Consider the following 9,070-nt stretch of genomic DNA (forward strand, 5'->3'; position numbering starts at 1 on the left):
TACCTCCCATTTGTCTCTAGGTTCCCCTTCCTAATAACTTTGGTTCTCCTGATCCTGTGGCTACTTCATTCCAATATCCCTTCAGCTCATCACTCACTTGTCCTGATATTTCTTAGTTCATGTACCTGAGGAATGATGTCATCTTTTTAAGCCAGATTACATCTCAGTATACCAGTCACCTGTGCATTGCCCACCTATGGCCTAATCAGTGTGGCTCTAGGAGGGAGACAGTCATGTGGTACAAAATGGGCCACTCAAGGGATGGTCATTTAGCAGAGGCTGTGAATGGGGTACTTTTCCTTTGAAGAGGCTGCAGATTTTCCTTGACATGTCTTGTCTATATAGTCTTCTACAAGATTGCTTATGGTTTCTATCTAGTAATCTTTCAGGGCACTATTGAATGTCAATTTGTAAGTACCATACGACCTTAATATGTTCTGACTCCCAGAAACACAACTCTGCCTATAGGATCATAGTAAAACAGCACTGTGTTGTCTTCTAACTCACAATATCCATGGCCATTGGCTCTAATTCTAGGAAGAGCTCGGGTTGCTCTTGGACTTGCTTTACTTTGGCCTCCTTTTTGTAGGGTATTGGGACTGAGGGGACATTTCTCACTGGTATGTGAAGAGTTCTTGGGACAGAAAACAATAAAACAGGACTGGTCTTGCTCATACCCTCTTTCTCATCCCATTCCTCTGCCTCATTAGGACACTACCCTTTTCTATAAAGAGAGCACACTGGAGGGAATGGCTGCTGTGTCTCTGACAGCTAGATGTCAGGTAAGGTGGGCTTTTGTCTTTCTGAAATACCCCAGAATGTAACCAGTTCTCTTTTTCTATCCTGAAACTGCTTTGATCAGACCCAACCAGGCAGATGAGCAACTCTGTAGGGATCACATCTTGCCCATTTGAATCGAAGTGTCCTTCATCACCTTTGCTTGCCATAAGCATGTGCCCACCAGCCTGTCACCAGGCACATGACCCCTGGAGCCTTTTCGCTGAGTGATTTCGCCTTAAAGCTGATGGTATGGTTTGGGGGATTGTGGGCTGGTTTTGGTCCTGACTGGCCCTTTAGTATATCCAATATGGACTGAAAGTAGGCCCCAGTGTTCCTAGGAGTGTTGGATCAGGCAGGGAATGTGATAACACACAGTAGAGCACCTCAGTGAGGTTGTAAGTCCTAAAGAGTTGTATGTGAGTAGAAACACATGGCTTGCCCCATTCCTGCCTAAGAGCAGAGTCTTCAATTTTATATGCTCTGGCCTAGAACATCTGCAGATACCCTGGAAACTCATCTGAGGTTTGTTTTATTTATTTATTTATTTATTTATTTATTTTTTATTGAGACAGAGTCTCACTTTGTCACCCTCTGTAGAGTGCTATGGCATCATAGCTCACAGCAACCTCAAGCTCTTGGGCTTAAACGAGTCTCTTGTCTCAGCCTCCCAAGTAGCTGGGACTACAGATGCCCACTACAACACCCAGCTATTCTTTTGTTTGTTTGTTTTGTTTAGCAGGCCTGGGCCAGATTTGAACCCACTAGCCCGGTGCATGTGGCCAGCACCCTAACCACTGAGCTCTGGGTGTGCTGTCTGAGGTTTTAGAATTAGGAGTAAAGATGCAATCTTAGAGAATCACAGAGCAAAAGGATCCTAAAGATAATCTAGTCAACACCATTATTTTAATATTTGTAAAAAAAAAGTGGGGCGGCACCTGTGGCTCAGTGGGTAGGATGCCAGCCCCATATACCGAGGGTGGTGGGTTTAAACCTGGCACCAGCCAAACTGCAACAACAACAAAAAAAAGATTTGTTAAAAAAAAAAACAATTGGCAAAATTTAAATAAGGTTGTAGATTAAACAATACATGGTGTCCCAAAGGTCACTATACATAGGGCAAATAGGAAATTGTAGCTAAATGAACCTTTATTTACAAAATATTCTTTACATGTTGACTACCTCTTTCTACAAACACAGGAAGTCTCTCCCACTCACAGCGAACATGTTCCAGGATATGGTTTTCTATGTATGGCAACTTTTGGGACACCTAGTATAATATCAATGCTATTTTCTGCTGTTTGTTATTATACTATGATTATAACAAGATTATATCTTTTTAAAATAAAATATATACTGAAATACTTAGGAATAAAAACACATGATGTTTGCAAGAGGCTTAGGCAAAAGACAGGAGAACGTATGCAATAAAGAGAGACAGAAAGATAAAGCAAATGTGCAGAATATTAGCATTTGGGGAGGCTAGGTGAAGGGTACATGAGAATTTTTTTTCTCTTCTTACAACTTTTCTGTAAATATGAAAAAGAGCCCTGATAATCAGAGGCTCACCTGTGAATGGTATAGGCTTATGACCAAGAACTAGGTCTCTTGGGTGATTGTGCCACTTTTCCCAAATTCTTCAAAGTCCTACTTGATCAGGACTATTTCCCTTTTACCTCTCCATGTCCTCAAGGGTTATCATCTTTATAACCTTTCTGTCTGAACCAATGTGATTATGTTTTCAGGAATCAGTGACATTCGAAGATGTGGCTGTGGTTTTCACAGATGAAGAGTGGCAGCATTTGGTCCCTGTTCAGAGGGACCTCTACAAGGAGGTGATGCTGGAGAACTATAAAAGTATCATCTCACTGGGTAAGGAGAGTTTCAATCTGTACTGTGCTAATGTGGGGGCTGAGAAATTGATACCTCTTCTGCCCCCGCCTGGGTTCTGAGCCACCTGAGAAACAAGGTGAAAAAGTTGAAAGACACAGTGTAGGGCTTCTACAACAGTCAGCTTCTTCATAATGAACCCCAGCATTGGACAGAGATGCTCCCACAGCCCTAAGCAGTGCTGGGCAGCCTGCCCCTGCAGAACAGAAGGGAAGCCTGGGAAGGCTGAGGGACAGAGCAGAATGTGTACCTTAGGCAGGGAGCCTGGAGTGAGCAGAAGAGGCTCAGCTCCCTATGCCCAGTTCTCCTAGCTCATCAGTCAGGTAATTTACTCATCTCCATCCGGAGGATTCAGTGCTGGGAAAGGGGCCATCGTGTTGATGGGGAAAGCTGGGGGTGGGGTGGGTGGAAAAGGTGTTCCCTTTTAAAAAGCAAGAGATGTGGGGTAGGAATAGAGGGTTGTGCCTCTGATTAGGTCACAAGAGATGTACTTGATTTTGAATATTTGTCTTATGTACACTCTTAGATGTTCACAGAGACATTTTGTAATTATAGAGACTTGTGTAACAAAAAGAAAGTTAGGAGTTACTGCTGATTGGCAGATATTAATGCGAAGTAAAGTTGGTTTCCGGTAGCTAATGAGAACTTCTCAGAGCTCCAAGAATCGAAGGCTGAGAGTCCACAGCTGGCTTAAAATAACAGCAGGTGGCAGTAAATTGAGTCACTGCAGATTTCATACAAGACTGGTCAAAAAAGCAAATGTTAATGCTCCAGATTAACCTAATCATGCCAAATAGTTTCCCACACAGAAGAGAATGTCTGGGAGGCATTACGGAGACTGCTGAGCCTTTGTCATTGGCTTTGGCAGGTGAAATATTGAGGAAAATGGAATCCTTAAGGTCAGAGACAGGAAGCCACAAGCAGGCGATGGGTGTGGCCATTTTTTTTTTCAGCAGAGAATCAGCATACAACCCAAGAGATGATCTTTAGCCCCAATAAGAATGTGCTTCTCTTTCCCAAGCTGGGACCTCGATACAAGGAAAGTTTAGAACTCACGTCTACTTCCAGGAGGGAATCTGTTTCTTGTACACATATAACCAAAACTGGATTGTTTGTTTCTAGGAATTAGCAATCCATAGTGTACTCAAATGTTCACCATACCATTGTTTGTTAATAGCAAAATATTAAAAATGGTCTAAAATGTCTGTCAGCAGAAGATTCATTAAATAATGTTATTCCATATAATGAATATCATGTAGTTATTAAAACGATGAGGTAGATTTGTTAGTTGAAATAATATTTTTAACTTATGTTAAAAATCAATTTTACAAGTTAGCATTAATTTATTATTCAGTTTTTAACAGACTGTATGTATAGGTATCTTTTGGTATCAAAATGAATAGAGAAAAAAATAAAAAGTAAGAATGAAAGGTTACTTTTCTTTTTATTTGTACACACCTTTCATTTTCCTACAATAAACACAACTGACTTTTCTTAATAAAAACATAATGGTAAAAATAAACAAACAAGCAAAAATGGGCACCTTTTTATACTTTTTTAGTTGAAATGATCTTTTTTCATTCTTACTCCCCTAAGTCAAGGACCCTCATCCTACCAGAGCCTCCCACTTACTCCATGGGGAAGAATAAACACATTGATTCAAATAGATTTTGTCAGTATTCTGAGCAAGTGCCACTTGTTCATTTTTAGATCCTCAGTCCTGGCCTCCATCCAGAGGTTCCTCTGCCTCATACTCTACATTCTTGGCCTGTGCGTTCTGCCTTTTGGATTTTCCCTCTGAAAGACTTCAGAGGCCAAGATTAAGCTTTGGAATAGTGATGTATTTTCATCACATACAGCCACCTGGCTTGTTTATTTTCCTGAGCAGGACTTCCAGTTCCTCGACCTGATGTGATTTTTCAGTTGAAGAGAGAGGAGGAGCCATGGATAGTAGATCTTCATGGATCAGAGGAGAGAGAAAGTATCTTTCTAGGTAACTGAGTATGAACAAGAGGGGGAAGAGTTTTGTTATTGTTGTTTTTTTGTTTTTGGTTTTGTTTTGTTTTTTTTTTTTTGGCTGTGTGTGGGGCAATATTGGATATCATCTTTTTCTCAAATTCAGGTCTACTTCTTTATTATTTATTTTGTATCACCTACTAGTATTCAGTTTTTTTCTCTATACCTTAACGTATTATTCATCTATATCCACTAAATGTTTATTTCCTCAGATCTTTCATGTTGTCCTTTCACACTTTGGTATCCCTACTGATTACCATCCTCTCCATTCAGCCTGCTCCCTTAGTTGTCCTACCCATGCTCCCAATGGACATTCTCCTATTTTCCGAGATGTCCGCCATCAATTCTATTCCCTGCCGCCTTCTTCCTTCCCAGGTGTCAGTCTCTCCCTAGTTAAGACTACTAGTAGAAGCAATCAGTGACCTCAGTGACCATATATTAGTATCGGATTCATCATAGTATCCCTTCTATTTGCTGTCCTGTTTTCCTAGCCTTGGAAGGAAACACATCTGTGTTTTCTGTTTCTTCCAGACTGTGAGACTAAGCCTGAAATTCAAGATGTTTCAGAAGAAGAAAATTCAGAAGCAGCATTGAGGGAAGGACTTGGAAGGCAAAGTCTTCTGTGTCCCAAATTTGAAGATCATGTACCAGAGTGGGGGTTGGAAGCAGAGAAGGAAAACCCTGCAGTTGCAACTTGCAAGAAATCTCTTTCCCAGGAGAAAAGCTTACAGCAAGGGTCAGCCTCACCCAAGAAAATTCTCACTAAAGAAAAGCACCAGGAATGCAGTGACTGTGGGAAGACATTTTGTGACCATTCCTCCCTTATCCGCCATCAGAGGGCTCACACTGGAGAGAAGCCCTATGACTGTCATGAGTGTGGGAAAGCGTTCAGTCACAAGAGCAGTCTCACCAGGCATCTGATGTGTCACACTGGAGAGAGCCCCTATGAATGTAGCACATGTGGGAAGGCCTTCTATGACCGTTCATCCCTAACTGTGCATCAGCGAATTCATACTGGAGAGAAGCCCTTTAAATGCAATGAGTGTGGAAAAGCCTTCTTTGACCGCTCTTCCCTTACACGACATCAGAGAATTCACACTGGAGAAAGCCCTTATGAGTGCGATCAATGTGGAAAAGCCTTTAGCCAGAAAAGTATTCTGACTCGCCATCAGCTAATCCATACTGGCAGGAAGCCCTATGAATGTAATGAGTGTGGGAAAGCCTTCTATGGTGTCTCCTCACTGAACAGACACCAGAAGGCTCATGCTGGGGAGCCTCGCTACCGGTGTATTATGTGTGGCAAAGCTTTCTTTGACCGTTCATCCCTCACACAACATCAGAAGATCCATACTGGAGAGAAGCCATATGAATGCAGCGAATGTGGGAAAGCCTTTAGTCAGAGATGCCGTCTCACACGGCATCAGAGAGTTCATACAGGAGAGAAGCCCTTTCAGTGCAGTGTGTGTGAGAAGGTTTTCAGTTCAAAATCATCAATTATCCAACATCAACGGCGTTATGCCAAACAGGGAATAGACTGAGTTGGGTTAAAGCTTCAATCAGACAAAAACCTCCATAAAAATTTTAGATAGGCCTCCTCTATCTTAAATCCATCATTTGGTTATTCTGTCCATGCTGGCTATGATTCTCCTGTCCTGCCTATGCTCCAGAGTGTTTAATAAACTCTCTGTTCCTACTGTGTTATGAAACTGGTAGGGCTGGACAGAAACTAGGAAATAACTCTAAATATTCAAAAATTTGGAAGGATTGGTCAGACAATAGGATAGATGTTAGGAGGATATCTCGAGACACACTTCTAGTCTGAGAACCTAGGCCCCGGGTGTCAATGCACTTTAAATAACTGGAGGCTGCAACAGGAAGGAAAAGCCAAAATTATATCAGAGCAGCACTGGTTTTTTTAGAACAGTTTTGATAGCTGTTAGTCCCTCTCTCTCGGAGCTTTTGGGGCACTGACCTTGCTTCGTGTCCCAACTTTTAGATCTCTTAATACCACTACTGCTAATAGCTGGCACTTACTGTGTGCTTATTATGGGGTAAACACTTAGCTAAGAGTTTTATAGGGCATAGATTCATTGATCCATATGCCAACCTTACAAAGTATATACTTTTACTATCCACATTTTACAGATGAGCACACTGAAATTTAGTCACTTGTCTAAGGTGACAAAGTTGGTAAAAGGTAACCCCAGGTCTTGAACACAGGTGTATATTCAATGTCTGTTTTCTTTACCATTATGCTCTAAGGTTTGTTGGTTTTATAATTTAGGTATGTACATTGTCTCCTCAACTAGATTGTAAGCATTCGGAGGTATGACTTAATGGGGTTTTGTATCTTACACAGTGCCTTACAAATAATAAGTGCTCAATTAATATTTATCTGAATGAGACTTTTGTACTTACCACATTCTCTCCATTCAAAACATCTCTTGGGTTCACATCCTTGCTGTGAATCTTCGCAGCCCAGCTTGTACTTTTATCGTCCTCATCTCCCATTACTGCAGTAGTCACTTCTTAATTCTAGTTCTTTTCTCCTTTCGTTATTGAAGAGGGATATGCCAAGCTATGGTGGAGTAACAAATACGCACCCAAATAAAGACTTATGTCTCACATGATAGGTGATGTGAGTCTGTCTTATTTCATCTTCATCATCCATAACATTTCGTGTCCAAAGTCACCATGAAGGAGGAAGAGATAGCTTGAAGAATTTGTGGGATATTTTTAAGGTCTAGGATCATATCCCTTCTCTCCACAACCAGTAAGCTGGAACCCAGCACCTACAGGCTAGCAAGCAAAGAAGCACCTTGCTATTTGGTTAACGCAAACGCCTCTGAAACAGCATATTGCTATTTACTGTTTAAAACATTTTACTGTTTAAAAACATTTTGCATATTACTATTAGGCTATTCTTTCCATGTAACCTCTTCCTGTTCATTAAAGCCTTCTTCAAGCACTAAAACAGCTCCCTATTTAATGAGAACATCTCTGAATATTTAAGGTCTGCCTGAATATAACCCCTACTGCTAAAATTTACATCCTGACTCCCAGACTCTTATTCCCTGGGCCCTGGCCTATATTTTTATTTTATTTAAAGGACAAGCACTAGGTGACCATGACTATAGGCATCCACATTCTTTTTCTGTTTGCTTAAGGTGAAGTCCAGAAAAGGAGTTGGTTCTTGGCTCTGAAGGCTGTCTAAAATTAGATTACCTTATGTGAATCCCAGCAGATCAAGCAAATTTCCCCCCAGAAGTTAAAAGTCTAATTGTAGAAGCTGAATTGCTAGGCAGACTTCTCCGACCTACTAATACTGTTACCTACTAACACTGTTATCCTTGGTCCACTTTAGAGCAGATAAGCAGCAAGGAAGGCTTTTATGTGTGGACTTTTGAAGCAACTCGAGGAAAAACATCACAGAATCTATGGGTGTGGATAACATCTGATTTTGTTAATAATGTCAAGTAGAAAATAAAAAGAACTATTGACAAACAGTTGGCTGATGGGTGTCTCTGAGAGTTCTGAATCTTTAATTTACTGCCTTGTTAAAAATAAGTCAAGGGTCAAGTATTTCCCTAAAACATTCTGCCAATGTCAGCAAGATGAGATTGGAACAAATTCAGAATTCTAATGAACCTTTTTTTAATGTTATCCTTATAAAAGATAATTATGGACTTTTGAATACAGTGATAATTGAAACAGAGTGGGGAGGTAAATTTGATAGTTTTCCATTTGTTCCCTTTTTAAATGTGATCTGCAGAGCATTTTTTAAACTGTGGAATACTGTCTCATCTGCTAAAAACTCAGAGGAAAGGGCCATTTTACCTTTTAATTAATATCTACCAAATGGCATACAGTAGCGGAGGCCTTAAATTTTGATGATGAAGTTGGGGGGGGGGGCAAGGGGCTGTTTTTTCCTGCCATTTCTGATTCCCTGGTTTGGCTGGTCAACAAGCCAGATCCTGGAGGTTAACCATCATAGTTATTACAGAAAAGTAATGCAACTGTAATTCTGACCATCACCTTGCTTATATATTGAAAGATACTCATAAATCACCTCTTGATTGATATGTGTTGGTCTAGCCAACTTTCTTTTCTATATACATGACATTGACTCTTGAATTGCAGTATAAATTTGACTACACTTAACACACAAGTAGTTTGATTTTTACCGTCCTGCCCCTCAGATATTTGTTTTGTATTATAATCTGATAAAGATTTAGGTGATTAAAATACTCATGTTGATAATTATATTAACGATAAGAAGTAAATATTTGTCAAAGGGAAAGGAGAAAAACCCAATATGTGGCTCGGCACCTGTGGCTCAAGTGGCTAAGGCGCCAGCCACATACACCTAAGGTGGCGGGTTTGAATC

The 9,070-nt window shown here is 40.6% G+C and overlaps 1 protein-coding gene across 1 annotated transcript; it reads left to right on the top strand.

Annotated features, from left to right (window-relative positions):
• The first annotated feature begins 2,528 nt into the window (after positions 1-2,528).
• ZNF2 (zinc finger protein 2) lies at positions 2,529-6,729 on the top strand. Its single transcript, XM_023518839.1, has 3 exons — positions 2,529-2,649; positions 4,556-4,660; positions 5,215-6,729. Exons 1-3 carry the CDS (start codon positions 2,616-2,618, stop codon positions 6,219-6,221), a joined length of 1,146 nt encoding a protein of 381 aa, XP_023374607.1. The 5' UTR covers positions 2,529-2,615; the 3' UTR covers positions 6,222-6,729.
• The last annotated feature ends 2,341 nt before the right edge of the window (positions 6,730-9,070 follow it).

This window comes from Otolemur garnettii, unplaced genomic scaffold (genome assembly GCF_000181295.1).
Source record: "Otolemur garnettii isolate 467f Iridium unplaced genomic scaffold, OtoGar3 scaffold00148, whole genome shotgun sequence".
NCBI classification, from domain to species: Eukaryota; Metazoa; Chordata; class Mammalia; order Primates; family Galagidae; genus Otolemur; species Otolemur garnettii.

What these genes read in the sequence shown, in the direction of transcription:
- ZNF2 (XM_023518839.1), top strand. Translation starts at nt 2,616, where the DNA reads ATGCTGGAGAACTATAAAAGTATCATCTCACTGG. An exon ending in TAAAAGTATCATCTCACTGG is followed by an intron (nt 2,650 to 4,555) that starts GTAAGGAGAGTT and finishes TTTCCTGAGCAG; the next exon opens with GACTTCCAGTTCCTCGACCT. An exon ending in GAGAGAAAGTATCTTTCTAG is followed by an intron (nt 4,661 to 5,214) that starts GTAACTGAGTAT and finishes TGTTTCTTCCAG; the next exon opens with ACTGTGAGACTAAGCCTGAA.